At 35.5% G+C, this 17349-nt stretch overlaps 2 protein-coding genes across 2 annotated transcripts in view; one reads left to right on the forward strand and one right to left on the reverse strand.

Annotated features, from left to right (window-relative positions):
* Positions 1-17349, reverse strand: part of LOC125668654 (WD repeat domain phosphoinositide-interacting protein 3-like) — a 45809-nt gene that overhangs the window by 11791 nt on the left and 16669 nt on the right. The window contains exons 5-6 of the mRNA XM_048902980.2: positions 8833-8927; positions 8059-8249 (exon numbers count right to left, since the gene is read on the reverse strand). Of these exons, the coding sequence (XP_048758937.1) occupies positions 8059-8249; positions 8833-8927 (286 nt within the window). The remainder of the gene's footprint in view (positions 1-8058; positions 8250-8832; positions 8928-17349) is intronic.
* LOC130054186 (uncharacterized) lies at positions 14366-17318 on the forward strand. Its single transcript, XM_056162812.1, has 2 exons — positions 14366-14793; positions 17157-17318. The coding sequence occupies exons 1-2, from the start codon at positions 14371-14373 to the stop codon at positions 17187-17189; spliced, it is 456 nt and encodes a 151-aa protein (XP_056018787.1). The 5' UTR covers positions 14366-14370; the 3' UTR covers positions 17190-17318.

A 17349-nucleotide genomic window follows, 5' to 3' on the forward strand; every position in this document is an offset into this window, starting at 1 on the left:
AGCAAGACTCCGTGTAACTTTTGTTACCACTTGGGGGCATGTCATAATTTCCAAATAAAACTTTTTTCAAGGGCAGATTCAAAATCCTAACGCAGACCATTATGGTATTTATAGTGAACTAGTAGTTACACAGTCAGTTCGGGACGTCCAGCAGTGGGCAAGGTGAAGCCTAGTCCCAGATTTCCATTTCAAACCCTGGAGGACTGCGTATTATGTCCCAAACTGACTGTATGAAGAATTTATCCCACGTACTAAAGACATTTACAAAAGTAAACTAAGTCCCTAGCATAGAGATGAAGTATCGTATTTCATTAAATTTATGTACTTTAGAATGGCATTCATTATAATGATGTAATTCTACAAAGAGTTGGGTACGGTAAGCATCAAAATCGGCCCTGTCTTTAGATTTCATCAAATCAAATACTTTATAAGATGTCTACAATTAGTGCCATTGTCAGAACACATTAATTCTTATATCTCATATCATTTTCTTTTAAGGTAAGTTAAAGATAGCATTGTTTCTTACGAAAAACAGCAAATAATGTGATGACATTGACATTTATTGACAACATTTTAAAGGAGTGACAAGAAGAAAATGATTTGAAAAAGTTTTAAATGATTTACATAAATACCTTTACCTTTTCAATTAAATGGGTCAGAGTATTTCCAATACTAAACAGAATTAATTTAAACAATGATTTTTGGGTCAGTTTTTCTTGCACACAAAGCAACACACACGACTCTTGCTTGTCATTGGTAGATCTAATGACAAACACAGGACTAGTGCAAGTCTGTACTGTAGTCCTCATTTGTTTTGACTTTCTGAATGATATAGTGAGTGTTAATAATTATCATATACATTATCAAGGAAATTATCTGGTAGTGTCCAAGCTAGGGGAAATATTAACAATCAAAATTCAAAATATCCCATGCGATGGTCAATATGAGTATATTGGCCAGCCTTATTAGTGTTTGAAACTCGCTGTAAAATTAGCTAGACATGCATGCAGGGCTGACTGCTTGTAAAAGTTGTCAGCCTTGCCAAAGACTTACTAACCTGAGGAAATAACTGCCATTTTTAAAATTACTTTTATTACTATCTACTAATTAAGGACGATGATCAAAATTTTGATATAGGGTAAAATATACATTAATGAATTAAAATCGATTAAAAAATATACGGTCACCAACTTTGATTTTCTGCTGGGGTGATTCAAAAGTAGGCAGTGAAAAATTCATAATTTCAAACAAAAAAGTGGAAAAATTCCCAATTCCAATATAAAAGTATGACAGCAAGAAAATATTAATCTTAAAAATCATAAGGAAAAAAAATTTGTTCGCCCATGGCAAAATTTATGCGTCTCGGGCGGTCAGGCGCACTCACACACTGTTTATCATGTTTATCTTAAATAATTTTAAAACTAAGAACAAAATGTGTCTTGAAATTACCAATATATATATATAATTTGGATTTTTGACCTGCTAGTCATCAAAGGATCAATTCAGGGTAACAAAGATGAGGTCCATGGGCCATATCGCTCACCTGAGCAACTATCATTATACAAGTAGCTTGGTTCAGAAAAAACTTTTCAAAGGTAACGACTAAAAATTCATTATCAAACTTAATTATCAAACTTGACGACAAATTAATTAATTATCATATGCCCTTCTAGATGGGCATGGCCTTTCATATAATACCTTTAGGATGCTTTGTTCCAAGTTTGGTTCCCGATACATTCGCATGTAAAACTTTGATCCCCTGTTGTGGCACCACCCTAACCCAAGGGGTCATGATTTTTAAAAACCTGAATCCCCACTTTGTTGGGAAGCTTTCATGTAAATTTCAGCTTTTCTGGCCCCAGAAGATTTTTAAATGATACCACCCTATTTTTTGCATTTTTGTGATTATCTCCCCATTGAAGGGGGCATGGCCCTTCATTTCAACAAGCTTGAATCCCCTTCACCTAAGGATGATATGTTACAAGTTTGATTGAAAGTGGTTCTAGAGAAGATTTTCCAATATATCAGAATGTAAAACTTTCATTGCCTAATGTGGCCCGTTCCTACCCTCGGGGGCCATGATATGAACAAATTTGAATCTACTCCATGTCAGGAAGCTCTTACTTAAATCTCCACTCTTATGGCTCAGTGGTTCTTGAGAAGATTTTTAAAGATTTTCTTTATATATTCGCATGTATAACATTGATCCTTTATTGTGGCTCCAACATACCCAAGGGGTCATGATTTTAATAAAACTTGAATCTCCACTGTGCCAGGAAGCTTTCATGTAAATTTCAGCTTTTTTGGCCCAGTGGTTCTTGAGTTCTCTTCACCCAAGGATGCTTTGTGCCAAGTTTGGTTGAAATTGGCCCATTGGTTCTGGAGAAGAAGATGAAAAGTTTACACCGATGGACAAATTTTGATCAGGAAAGCTCACTGGAACCTTCAGCTTAGGTGAGCTAAAAATCAGATCTTCTTTAACCGTTATACTGGAGAAAGATCTGACAGCATTGTATTTGAGGTCATGTTATTTCACCATTCACAGTTGACCAATCAAATGACGGCTTTCACTAACATGAAAGTTTTGCTGTTATATCGGAACATACAGTGCTCCCTCGACGTATTGCGGGGGATGACAATATAACGAATTCACCATTACAGACAATTCACTGAGCAGTTAACAGAAATTCAGTTATGTAATTCATTTGGGTTACATTCTGTGTAAATATATACAGGTGACTCTCGATAACTCAAAGTTCAAGGGACCTTGATAAAACTTCGAGTGATCGAGAGTTCGAAATTCGGAAATTGAAAGTCCGACCATCGTGGTTCAGATTTTACAGTAACCGGAAATGTTTACCAGGAAGATCATTGGATCGTTTTGACACATTTTCCTTCGTATATTTGTCAGGTAATTCACTGAATTTCAAAATAAAGAACCTTATTTTGCATTAATAAAAAGATTTTAAAATTCATGTATTTATTTGTTCTTTTCTCGTGGTATGATAGGCGTACGTACAAAACTTTCGATTAAGCTTTATTGCCGCTGACTACAAAGAACACAATATTATACAAAACATAATTTTATACTGTACACATAGCAAAAATTCTAATAAATAAGTAAACGATGTTTTAGAGTAACTTTACACGAAGAACAAGTGCAAATGCCAGTTCCGTTCACTATTTTTTAAAGTAACTTGTGATTTTGGACTGCTGGGATGATTTTCTCAGAAAATTGTCCCTATTCACAATGAAAACAACTATGTTAAGGTGATGTAGAATGTCTTGGCTGTTTTCTCGGTGTTCTAAATACTGTCTCATTACGTCACATGCAGTTGTCGTTTCGTCTACAGTCGGAGGGCGAACGGGGGTCTCGTTGGATTCGTCAGCTTCTTCCATGGGCTCAGCCGATTTGTTCAACTTAATTTCTTCTATGATGGCGTCATCAATAAGGTTGGAACATGTCTCTATATTGTCGTCAATGCTTGTGAATTTCTCGAGAATATCTGGGTTTAGACCATGTTCTCTCAGTTTAGCCAGGGGGATGGTATCTTCAATGTCGAAGTCTTAATTCTTCGAGTTGCACGGGGTCAGATTCTGTAAATCCAGCATGTTTAAAGCAGTTGGAGACTGTCGTTGAAGTTACGCTGTTCCAGGCTTGACTAAGCAGATGCAGGGCGTCGAGCAGGTTGATGTTTGGATTTTTATCTTTGTCAATTGAAAAGTGTCTATAATGCTTTCTTTCTTTTTTAACCATGTAGACAGGGTGTTTAGTGGAACTCCGAAGTCTTTGGCAATGATAGTCTTTGATTTCTCGCCTTTTTCTACGGCCAGGATAGCCCCGTACTTTGTCTCTATATACTTTACATTCAACTTCCGTTTTACGCCCTTGTCCCCAATGCAGATATTGCATTAGGCGCTGTAATCTCTGATCTGGATATCCCCTCGGATTGGCCGGGTCCTTCACCAGATTGCTCAGAGTTGCTGCGCTGGGAGGCTTCGCATAATATGGAACGCTGAGTAGCAATTACCGATCTGGCTATCCCCCCAGGTTGACCGGGTCCTTCCCCAGATTGCTCGGTATCACTGATCAGTTCGTGGGAGAGAAGTTGCTGTGCAATAGTCGCCATGCTGGAATTGTGATGAAACCCGCAAAATTCATTACATGTATTTATGATATTTTATTGGCACATCTCTAAATTATTGTCTCTGAATTATCGTCTCCAATTCATTGTCTCTAAATTAACATCTCACACTTACTCTCTCTCCAGTCCAAACAAATTATAGATTGTATTCATAGTCGGATTATGTATACAACGTTTAATCAACACAGGATCCCAGTGTTGGGTGAAAGCTGACCAATTAACTAATTATCTACTCCAGTGCCCACCTCCACAAAGAAGCAGGAGTGAGGTATCTCCTAAGTATACACCTAATTACCATGACCACACTAGCCTCCGGCTGCCAACAAAATCCAGGTAAGGTCCAAGCGGAAATCATACGTTTGGGTAATGGTGTGTATACGCTACCACGACTTCGAGAGATTGAGAGTGAAAAACAATGAAATATGTTTTACGGGACCCAAATTCACTTCGAGAGATCGAATGTTCGAGAGATCGTGAGTAAATTTGCTTAGTTATATAGAGAAAAAAATCGGGACCGTGATTTCACTTCGAGAGATCAAGAACTTCGAGCTATCGAGAGTCATCTGTAGATAATCATTAGTTTTATTCAGCAATCGGCCAATTAACCTGACCACCTGCATACTTTGTACAGCCTGTCACACATGACATCATCGCTTTCAGAGTACAGGTGTGATTACCGATGGGTGTTAGGTAATTGGCATGGTGTCAGGACAACTCGCCCCCAAGACAACTCGCCCCTTCTTCAGGACAACTCGCCCCCTCTCAGGACAACTCGCCCCCTCTCTTAAGACAACTCGCTCCCTCATACCATACATGTTTACAATTACAGGTAAACTTCGATATCTCGAACACCGATATGTTGAATACCACGGATGTCTCGAAGTGAGTCAATGGTACCGGCCAGTTTTATTATATTCATGATTTTAAAAAAACCCGGTATCTCGAACACGGAAGCTCAGATACCTGGCTTATATCAAAGTGGATTTACTGTCCCATGTGCTAAAAACATATGTGTTATCTCGAAGTCCAAGAAGTTTCTCACTTCATTGACTTCACACCTGAAGTCCACAATCATCCCGTTTTACTAATTTTACGGTCTGTTGGACGTTTCTGTTAGTTCTAGCACGGGCTTCTTGAAACCATTGCCGATAATTAGCCTTATTAGCCCCAAGCTGTTGATTTGGTAGCTTTATCTATGGAGATTGGGTGTTTGGAGATGATAATGAAATGCACACTAATACGTAAGATGACACGATAATTCAACAAGCAGCGCGGGGACGAGTACATGTTGTACTGAAATAGGAATTTAATTTTGTCGTAATACATGTTTACACATGCTATTACAAGTCAAAGTGAACACTAAACACATCAAAGTGATATAGAAATCAAGAATTAAACAATAAAAAGACCTTATTTTTTAGTGTAAATATCAGCACCAAAATTCAAAATCTTCAGTATCTGATAAGCAATCTACATGTAATGAAGGACCCGGTATCCAACCTGGGGGATAGTTGGATTATCTGGCTGTGGTATAAAAAGGAATCTTCAAGTTCATACAATCGAAACAAAGTTTCAGGCTTCTGTTATAGAAGCCGAAAAAGACACAGAATCCAAGGCAGCGATATTTCCCATTTCCATCTTCGTCGTTATTACAGTAATTGGTTTATCATTTACAAAATGTAACACAAATCCGGATATCAGAAATACAAAACCAAACGTGAAATCAGTTACGTAATTGATTATCGCTATGATAAATGACTGAAATTCATAAAATGTAAGTGTTGCAGTAATAGATACACAATATACATGCAAATGCAAATGTATTTAAAAAATCCCGAACTTCAAAGTAAAGCTTTTACTGACAAATAAAACAATATGCAACATAAAACAATACACAGTATTGGTGTCAAATTCATTAACTTCGATTTCTCGAACCTCGAAATCGAAGTTTACCTGTATTATTTTTGGTCTAAATCCAAGAGTTGTTTTAGCGAAAATAGATAAAATTGTAGATAAGATATACATTACAGACAAAAAGACATGTATATATAAATACCGAACTTCGTGTCTTTTTATGCAAGCTAGGTTTTGGTAGGGAGTATATTAGCTTGGCTCTTCAGCTGGTGTAGTATTATACAATTATTGCTGTTTATGAGGTCAATACGATGATTTAGACACCTGAGGAGTACAATATTCACCGAGCCCAAAGGACGAGGTGAATGTTGTACTTCGAAGGTGGCTAAATCATCGTATTGACCTCAAAAACAGCAATAATTGTTTTATTATATGATTAAATGATTAAAAAACCCTTCAAGATTGTTCTTTGCTTAAATTGTAAGTTTCAACGACCTACTTTTGGTCCTATGTGGAAAAAATAATTCCTTATGTTCACCTGGAAGGTCACGTGCAGGTAAACATAATGTAGTATGATTTCTACATTGTTGGATCTCAGCCAATTAGAGGGCTAGGAATAATTCAATCATATAATAAAATTAATTATCAATAATCTGCTTCTGTTGCTTTTAAAAATTGAATTGTTTGATTTCCCCCAAGCTGTTATATTTACTTCAAACATTAAGGTAATCCTTAACATTTGAGTACTTTTCACTTTGAAATTGCCGCATAAAAATAATCAATAAAACAAAGCCGTTATGATAAAATTTCTTAAATGGGAATTTTATGATTTTTCAACAAGAATTAGTTGAGAAACGTATTAAAAAATAATTACATGTATCAGAATATTCACACTTCACTTCACATTTACATTTATGTAGTATACATTTGTAGATACCGTATTGATACCACCCCACCACCCAAAAAAAACCTAAAAATTTTCTTAATAGTGGACACATCTATTTCTTTTAATCAATTACGTGAAGATCAGTATTTTTGAAAATTATACCATTCTTCTGAAATGCATTAATTTGCATATGATTCTACTTGAATTTCACCATTCGTGTTAAAGTATAAATAAAAAGACTTATCTTAAAGTTTAAAAAAAAAAATTACAATTACACACACATACACTCACATGCACACACACAAAATAAGATTAAAGTGTGATAATATATTTCTATATAATATTGGGGGCGAGTTGTCTCAAGAAAAGGGGCGAGTTTAGGGGGTGAGTTGTCTTGGGGGCGAGTTGTTCAGCATTCATTGGCATTATTATTGAGGGTAAAACCCATAAAAGTTGACCATTTGTTTAAGAAAATCATTGGCATATGGCATTATGCAGGGTTGGCATTATAACAGATGTGTACACATGGAGAAATCTGTTCTTTAGGACTTTCAGGCAATAAGCACGGTGGCGGCATTATAATGGGAGGGGGTGCATATGCAATGCTGTCAGATTCTTCTCCAGTGTAACGGTTAGAGAAGAACTGATTTCAATTAGATTGCGTGTAAGCAATGCATTTTTTCACATCACTTATGTGTTATGTCATTGTTGTCAAAATAATACACCCTTTGCATGGAGATGGTGTATTGTAAATTTCAGGGCGTCATCTGATTCGTAAATTGTTATGTCACAGTTGTCAAATAATATCACTTTGCATAGAGATGATGTATTGAAATTTCAGGGCGTCATTTGATTTGTAAATGATGTAATGGTTGTCAAAATAATACACTCCTTGCATGGAGATAGTGTATTGAAAATTTCGGGGCATTATATGGTTCATAAATTGTGATGTCATAGTTGTCAAAATAATACCCGGTACACTCTTTGTATGGAGATGTATTGAAAATTTCAGGGCATCATGTGATTCCTTTTTATCCAATCATATATCTACAAATATGTCTGAAGGAAAATAAATCATAATTCCACATTCAAGAAAGATGAAGTCTGATCATGATTAAATGGAATGGTAGACATAACATATCAAACTGACATTGAGCACTAAATTCTGTTTACTTTCTCGGAGCTTGTTGCTAGCCTAGTTCCCTGAAGATTCATGGCAATACAACTGAGGGGGGCCTCATGAGCCGGAATGTCTGTAGCAGATTTCTCTGTGTTGGCCAAATCCACTATCTGAACATGACCACTTTTTCTCCCCGGAAAAGTGAGAAGAGAGTTGTTACTGTTTGGGCACAGAACACAAAGCCCTGAAATTTATGAAAAAAGTTCAGTTTAAACTTCAATTTGAATAGTACAATGTATACCAACTTTTATTCATGATGACTTAATTTCATGATTTACCAATGATGAAATGGATTGCGGCAACCAATTTTCATGACAAAGATTAGGCCTAGTTTAAACATACAAGAAACATTAAAGGACTGGTTCGCAGCGAGAAATATTCATGATGATGAAATTCTCGCAAACCTCAAGAAAATTTCTAGCACATGAATAAAAGTTGGTTTACAATACAGTATTTTTTACAACATCTGATATCTAGATCCACCTCCTTATTTCATGCTTCAAAAATACTTTCTTAAAATTTATTCCACCTTTCACTTTGTATATACACAAAGCAAACTGTTCATGGAAACTGTGCCATGCACATTTCGCATATATATGGTTGAGTGCAATGTAAGTGTAACATATGTTGTAGCATTTTAGAGATTCAGAATGATTTAGAGATTCAGAAGGCATGCATGTCAAGAGGAGCATCAAACAATCAATAAAAGTTTTTAGATCAATGAAAGTTTGTACAGTATACATGTATTATGTTATGGTAATAGGTACCTTTAGGGTTAGGACACGTTTCAAAGACGTGCAGCTGCTGTGGGTTCTGAGTAAATGTGTAAACTTTGATCAGTGTGTCTAACACTACCACAATCCTGTAATCAATAGAGGATGACTTGATATCAAGTATACATACATGAAAAAACTGAATGCCATATTTTGATATTTACATTTACAATGTTTTTGCCTTTGATATCTCTACAAATTGTAATGATAGCCACTTCCTCATGAATGCATTGCAGACATATGAATACAGATAAATATAATAGTACATGTGACTCAATAACTCAAAGTTCAGTGGTCCTTAATAAAACTTCCAAGAGATCGAATATTGGGTCAAATCCGGAAATTAAAGGTCCAACCATTATGGTTCAGATTTTATAGTACCGGTAACCAGATTGCATATTACAACATCCGGAATTGTTCTGACACTGCAGGGACATCGGCAAGTTTTCCATGTGACTCGGTGATTTGACATTCTGTGCGACTCAGTGATGTGACATTCCGTGTGACTCGGTGATGTGACATTACATGTGACTTGGGATTGTGACATTCTGTGTGACTCGATGATGTGACATTACATGACATTCCGTGTGACTCGGTGATTTGACATTCTGTGTGACTCGGTGATTTGACATTCTGTGTGACTCGGTGATTTGACATTCTGTGTGATTCGGTGATTTGACATTCTGTGTGACTCGGTGATGTGACATTCTGTGTGACTCGTTGATGTGACATTCTGTGCGACTCCGTGATGTGACATTCCATGTGACTTGGGAATGTGACATTCTGTGTGACTCAGTGATGTGACATTACATGTGACTCAGTGATGTGACATTCTATGTGACTCGGTGATGAGACATTCTATGTGACTCGGTGATTTGACATTCTGTGACTCGGTGATTTGACATTCCATGTGACTCAGTGATGTGACATTCCGTGTGACTCGGTGATGTGACATTCTGTGACTCGGTGATTTGACGTTACGTGCGACTCGGTGATGTGACTTTCCTGTTTGGGGATTTCCTGTGACATTGTGAAACCATATTTTGAACGGTTAAAATTTAGTTAATTGCAGGGTAAAATTTATACATGTGCATTATAGAATTAATGTGATCTGTGTACTGTTTTAATATGTGGTTTTCAATATTGGCCAGAGAGGGGTTTGGGGGTAATCATATTAATAAGTTTTTCAAATAAATCTATCAGGGAAAGGTCTTTTTCATTAGGAACTGGGCATTCCTCTTCAAAACAAGGTGGGCGAATTTAGTAAAATCAGGTGTCTAAATTACAATGGGGCAAATTGGCAGGGGGGCACCTCCCTTTTTACTGGAAGCAGAAACCCTGTATCTCTCTCTTGGCTCCAGCATTTGAATAGGCAAGGTCGTGGGTTGACTGCCTGAAGCATTTTTGTCATCATTCATCATTTATTGCATGTTTTCCAATATATTTGTTTATTCCTTAAAGGACACATTCCATGTTTCCAAACTTTTTTATTTTTTCAGCAAAATTTATTCTTTTCATGCCCAAAAATACTTTGAATGTGTTTTAAATGAAACATTTTGCGTAGTTTTTGAGTTTGAAAGCCATGAAATTCAAATATTACAATATGCATATTTACTTCCGATATTTTACGCGCCATTATGTTTGACGTCATACGTGACCTCGAGCGAGAAGGTTTGAAAACAGTTGTTAGCCATTTCATAAACAGCTTAGATTTAATGACAAAAAACCCAATTATCATGTTAACGGCTTGTAAATAACATTGCATCAGGTTGTTTTGTGCCTTTTAAGATTGTACTAGCTGTCAGTAGAAATGATTTAGACTGAGTTTTCTCAATTTTTCGAAGGAAGGTATGAGAGAAAAATGTGGACAATTTTTTGTTGGCACAAGGACTTTGCCATAAAAAAAGCCCCATTTGCCTTTGTCCATGTACTTTTTCAAAAACTAGTTGAACAGAGACCCAGATAAACTGCAATAAAATGGTTATTAGAAGCTATAAGCACTGTTAGGCATTTTGTTTTGGTTATCAATACACACTCACATCAACTGACCTTCACCTTGTAACAACATATAACTTGTGCTCCTAGTTTCTACCAACTGGTAGATTTACAAAAAATTTTAAGATAAAAGATATTGAACTTTTAATCATAATCCAGAGCTCCAGATAAGGTGCGTAAGAGCGTAAATACTCATTAATTTTGACCAAATACGCATTTAAGTTGAAAATCAGGCGTACAATTATGCATTAGCGAATGTAAATACGCTTTACACTCCTAAAGTAATGCGTACGTATAATAGAATAATATAAGTACAAATTATCTATTCATCAGAATTGAGGTTAGCTCAGTGCTTGATCTTACATGAAATATAATCTCTGTGAAAAACGTTTGATGACAATGGCAATTTTGAAAGATCGATGGCTTAGAGATAACTCAAAACAACTGTATTATGTATATAAGCCTAATTGTTAGTATACTTCTTTCTTAAAGAGGTAGAGTGCGGTCGAAAGCACAGGGGAAAAAACTTGTATTATCAATCGTAGACAATTGATTGCTGCTTCATGGCACAGAAAATGTCACCGGACAAACAATACTTCTTCCGTTAAACTTTAAGTTTTTTACTGAAAGGCCGCTCCTACAGCAATGTCTCACTAACTATTTAAAAGCATTTGCGAGAATGGGAGTCATGCATTTATTTACCGACTTCCGTCACACATGCACTCGTTTTACACAGGTGGAGGAAACCCAATTCTTGGTTAACGGTACAAGGTGAGGGTAATCCGGCCGTAATTTGCAGTGAAAACAAAGTGCAAATAATATATATATATGGGCAGAATCAGGTTTGTCTAAATTTTAAAAAATGCTATAGAAAGACAAAAATCTTTTGACTTTGAAACTGATATTTTTTGGTCAAAAATGCTTTTGATTTCTCAGTTATTACAGTTTAATTTACAGTATATGACAAATAGTTTTGTTTGTTTGGTGTTTATGAAATTTATTCAATATTGTATAATAAAAACTTGTATATTTACGGGTGAAAATCCTTTGTAGTTCTTTTTATCATAAACTCTTCATTGTCATTGGAATTTTGAAATTTATCATTGAGGTATTAAATTTTAGTATGTCAGACACTCAGTCACATAATATCTGATTATATTTAGATTAAGTGATCGAATTCTGTATTAGTGTCAAAACAGTAAATATAATCTGTAAATTAACAAAATACTCTTTTTGACTTTTCTGGAAAGCAAAATACTCATTGATTTGAAAATCAGGGGGTAAACACTCTTTGTGGTAAAAAATTATCTGGAGCTCTAATAATCAATAAAATATTGTACATGTATTTTCTAACTTCAATTAAATTTGTTTAAAAATGAACTCGTAACATCAAGTACAGTATAACGCCATGCTCCCACTTCCTAACAACGTGTAGATCACAATTCAAAAATAGTAATAATAATAAAATTGCTTTATTAAAATAAATTCTTGTGATTTCCACGTTAAATTTGATTATTTTCATTTATTTATTTTCGAAATGCATCTGTGAGACTGAGTAGGCATTAATGCACTGTTTATTTGAAAGAAAGAAAAACGCCAATTACAGATGTATAAAGGAATAACATTACCAAAAAGTGTTTAGACATCGACCCATGTAAACATAATTTACTCGCAATTGCTGATTTCATACTTGCTTTCCATACTACATTTGGGCATTTACATCGTTATTTGTATGCACTGGTGGCTAAAACATATAACATTCCGCAAAATTGTCAACATCGAAATAAATGCAGGGCTTGAAGCTAACTTTTTATGTCACCAGTCCAGCCGGACTGATGGGGTATAATTTCAAACAGTCCGCAGAAAAATTTACCAGTCCAACAGAGTTTTCCAGAAATAATTAAACATATTTCGTTAATGTTATTAAAATGAAATTTAACTCAATATGCCTCAGACAATACTGTAATACTTAAATGTGGGATTTATATTTTACGAATCAGATTCGTCTGATATAGATCTACAGATCAAAGCATGCCAAATGTGTATACAATTTCATATTAAGTATATTTTCCAAAATGATGCTTTAGAAAATCAACCAGTCCCATCGGACTGACTAAAACAAATGTCAGTCCGCCCGCCAGACTTTTAACCAGTCACAGACTGACGGGCATATGTTAATTTCGATCCCTGAAATGGTGTTCATGTTGAATAAATTAGGTCCCTAAAAGCTGAGTTTTTACAACTACTTAACACTATTTTCACTATCAGTTGATCAAAGAAGGTCGCATATGACGTCACTGTACCATGTGACTACCTAACTAATTAATGAGACTTTTTGAAATCGGGGCTTATTTTAAATCCGTATTGTGGCTAATTATCGCAATATTTCGACGAACAAACCATCAGAATTAATTACAATATTAAAACATAAGAAAGACAAAATGCATAAAATTTTGTATCCTTTGAAAACATGCAATGTGTCTTTAAGTGATCACATTTTTAGTGCTGTGTTTTGGCCAGGAGATCATTATACTGAAAATGGACTAGGACTATAGAATGAAATTTGGTTGAAATCTGACACCCTTGATTTTTTGACATTTTTAGGCAGTCATTTTAAGTCAGCTGCAATTTAGAAAATGTTGGAAATTGTTTGCACCCCTCCTCATGACCCCTATCAGCCCACAAAGTTTGTATCAGATCTGTTCAAGCACTTTCATAAAATCGTGTGGACAAATTCAGCACTAAAGAAGAGGAATATAACTGCAATAACTGTGTTGGGATGCCAACACAAATGTCCCTGAACACCTCCCCATGTCAAAATTGGATCCAGGTCAAAATTTTTATGCCCAAAATGGACTCGAGATCCTCACTGAACCCTAGAAACTAAATTTAATTGAAATCCGACAAACATGATTTTTTTGGCGGCCAATTTGAAATGGTGGAATTGAATTGTAAGAAATACGGATGCTAGAAATGAACCGTGGACCCTCAATTGACTCCCAAAACATATATGTGATAATTTTTTAACCATGAATCTGTACAATGCCTTTAAACAAGAGGCCCATGGGCCACAACACTCACCTGAGACCTTGGCTCATATTTAAAGATTTTTCCTATATATTCGCATGTAAAACTTTGATCCCTATTGTGGCCCCAACCTACTCTCAAAGGCCATGATTTTTACAAAATAGAATCTGCAATATGTCATGAAGCTTTCATGTAAATGTAAACTTTTCTGGCCAGTGATTTTTCAGAATTAAAGATTTTTCCTATATATTTTTATGTAAAATTTTGATCCCCTATTGTGGCCCCATCCAACACCCAGGAGCCATGATTTTAACAAAATTGAATCTGCACTATGTCAGAAAACTTTCTTGTAAATTTCAGCTCTTCTGGCCCGGTGGTTCTTGAGAAGAAGATTTTTTAATGACCCCACCCTATTTTTGGATTTTTGTGATTATCTCCTCTTTGAACACGGCATGGCCTTTCAAATGGGTCTGCAAAGCATGTTTATCTATTGACAACCCCGCACCCAGCATGGAAACAGATGCTGACATGATGCCTGAAACGATCGGGATCGACATCTCAGGAGATGACAATTACACTTCCGGCGTAAACAACGTGGAAAACGACCATGACATCTGGGAGAACTTAGTAAACGTTAGAAAAGCGAATCCAGCTAAGCTTATCTGTGGATATTTAAACATAAACAGTCTCGCAGGAAAGTATGATCAGATCAAGGACATATTACAGCGAAATCTCATCGACATGCTTTTTCTGGCAGAGACTAAAATCGACGCCTCCTACCCCGATGCACAGTTTGTAATTGACAATTATACTATGTGGCGAGCTGATCGGAATAAGCATGGTGGAGGAGTACTAGCCTTCCTCAGGTCCGATCTGGCTGGAGATCGTAAGCCTACCTTTGAATTTAAAGACATAGAATCCGTGGGAATAGAGGTAACATCAAACGGTCACAAATGGTTACTTGTTGGAGCATATAAACCACCGAATATGAATGAAAATGTTTTTAGTGACGATTTTAGCAAGACTCTAGATAGAATTATAAGTAGATATGACAACTACATCGTTATTGGCGATTTAAATATCAACATGCTTGACAAACAAAAAAGCTTAATATTGTCTGATATATGTGATACTCATGGTGCTAAGAACTTGGTGAAAAAAGCAACATGCTTTACCAAAATTGGTAAACCATCCCTACTAGATGTCATTATCACCAACGAAAATCCAAACACAGGGAAAGTATGTAATTTTGGTTCAGGAATTAGTGACTGCCACAATTTTATATCTGTTCAGGTTGACATAACCATATTAGAGAGACAAGTGAAACGCAGATTATGTAGAAGTTTCAAACATTTTGATGCTGAAAAATTTGCAGTGGAATTAGAAACCAAATTATGCTTATTGTGTGATGGCAAAGATGTAAACAAGTGTTACAATGATTTTAGCAACTGCTTTCTAGATGTAGCTAACAAACATGCCCCACTGAAATCAAGAAAAATCCAAACAAAACAAGTCCCATATATGAATAAAGAACTTAGGAAGGCAATATACAAGAAAAAAATGTTGTTTAACAAGTACCAATCCATAAACTCCTCTGAAAATTGGGAAAAGTACAGAAAACAAAGAAACTATGTAACCACCCTAAAAAACAAGTCTATAAATCAATACTTCATTGAAAGATGTGCTGGAGGCCCAAAATCAAAAGATTTTTGGCCAACTGTAAAACCATTTTTAACAAACAAAGGATGCACCACACAGAAAGACTTAATTCTCTCGGAAAATAACACGCTTGTAAACAGCCAGAAAGAAGTATGTGAAATTTTTAATGACTTTTTCATAAATGTTGCTAAAAATATTGGGGATGCAGAACAAGTAGATGAAAATCACCCAAGTATACAGGCAATAAAAGCAAATAAAACAGAATTACCACAACAACATCCATTTTCCTTTAAAGCTGTCACTGAAGACTTTGTAACAAAAAGTATAATGAAAATAAATATTAAAAAAGCCACTGGTATTGATGGAATTTCTCCAAAACTCTTACACATCGCTTTACCAGTTATCAGCAAACCTCTAAGTCAACTAATTAACATGTCCCTATCAACATCAACTTTCCCTAACCAGCTTAAGATAGCACAAGTGACACCATTACATAAGAAGAATAGTTCATTAGAGAAGGGTAACTATAGACCTGTTAGTGTTCTTCCTGCAATCTCAAAAGTTTTTGAAAGAGCAATTGAAAATCAGTTAACAATGTTTTTTAAAAATGTTTTCAATCCTTTTTTGGCAGCTTTTCGGTCAGGTTTTGGATGTCAGTCAACTTTATTAAGAGTAATTGAAGATTGGAAACAAGCATTGGATAAAAACAAGTACACAGCAGCAATTTTAATGGACCTTTCTAAAGCCTTTGACTGCCTTCCTCATGAACTACTTCTTCTGAAACTAAAAGCATATGGTCTCTCAAAAGCAGCACGAGAGATGTTAAGCAGCTATCTCTCATGTAGAAAACAGTGTGTTAAAGTAGGGGAGCACACCAGCATCATGTCAAATATAATCAAAGGTGTGCCACAAGGGTCTATCCTCGGCCCCTTACTCTTTAACATCTTTATCAATGACCTCTTTCACTTTGTAAATAAATGTAATCTCTACAACTATGCAGATGACAATACTTTATCAAAATCAGATAAATCTTTAACTCAGGTAATAGCAGCACTTCAAGATGACAGTAGATCTCTGATTAAATGGTTTAAATCAAACAAAATGCAGGCAAATCCAGAAAAATTCCAAGCTATCTCTGTTGGAAACAAAACACACAATGAAAACATAGTTTTTGATTTAGATGGAATAAAAATTTCATGTGATGAAGAAATAAAATTGTTGGGTATTACAATTGATTTTACACTTTCTTTCAACACACATATTACCAATATTTGTAAAAAGGCAGCAAGGCAATTAAATGTTCTTAAACGAATAGGAAAACATCTTAGCAAATTAGGTAAATTAACCATATATCATTCATTTATTATGTCAAATTTTAGTTATTGCCCGTTGACATGGCACTTCTGCACTGAACAAAACACCCGCAAAATTGAAAAGATTCAGGAAAGAGCTCTGAGGTTTATCTATGGTGACTATAAAAGTACTTACGAAAACCTATTAAAACAATCTAAATTGCCTTCACTAAAAACCAGAAGAATGCGAACAATAGCTTTAGAAACTTTTAAAATTATCAACAAACTGTCCCCACTTTTTTTACAAGATCTAGTTGTTATAAAAAACCATTCATACAATTTTAGATATACAAATACAGCGGAAATACCAAGACCTAGAACAACCAGGTACGGGATTAAATCTTTCAGATATGAGGCAGCAAAGCTCTGGAACTCTTTGCCAAACGAAGCAAGAAATATTACATCATATAATCTATTCTCAAATTATATTCAAAATTGGTGTGGGGAATTAAATTGTAAATGCAGTTCATGCAAATTC

This window comes from Ostrea edulis, chromosome 4 (assembly GCF_947568905.1).
Source record: "Ostrea edulis chromosome 4, xbOstEdul1.1, whole genome shotgun sequence".
NCBI lineage: Eukaryota > Metazoa > Mollusca > Bivalvia > Ostreida > Ostreidae > Ostrea > Ostrea edulis.

What these genes read in the sequence shown, in the direction of transcription:
- LOC130054186 (XM_056162812.1), top strand. Translation starts at nt 14,371, where the DNA reads ATGGAAACAGATGCTGACATGATGCCTGAAACGATCGGGATCGACATC. An exon ending in TAGAATCCGTGGGAATAGAG is followed by an intron (nt 14,794 to 17,156) that starts GTAACATCAAAC and finishes ATACAATTTTAG; the next exon opens with ATATACAAATACAGCGGAAA.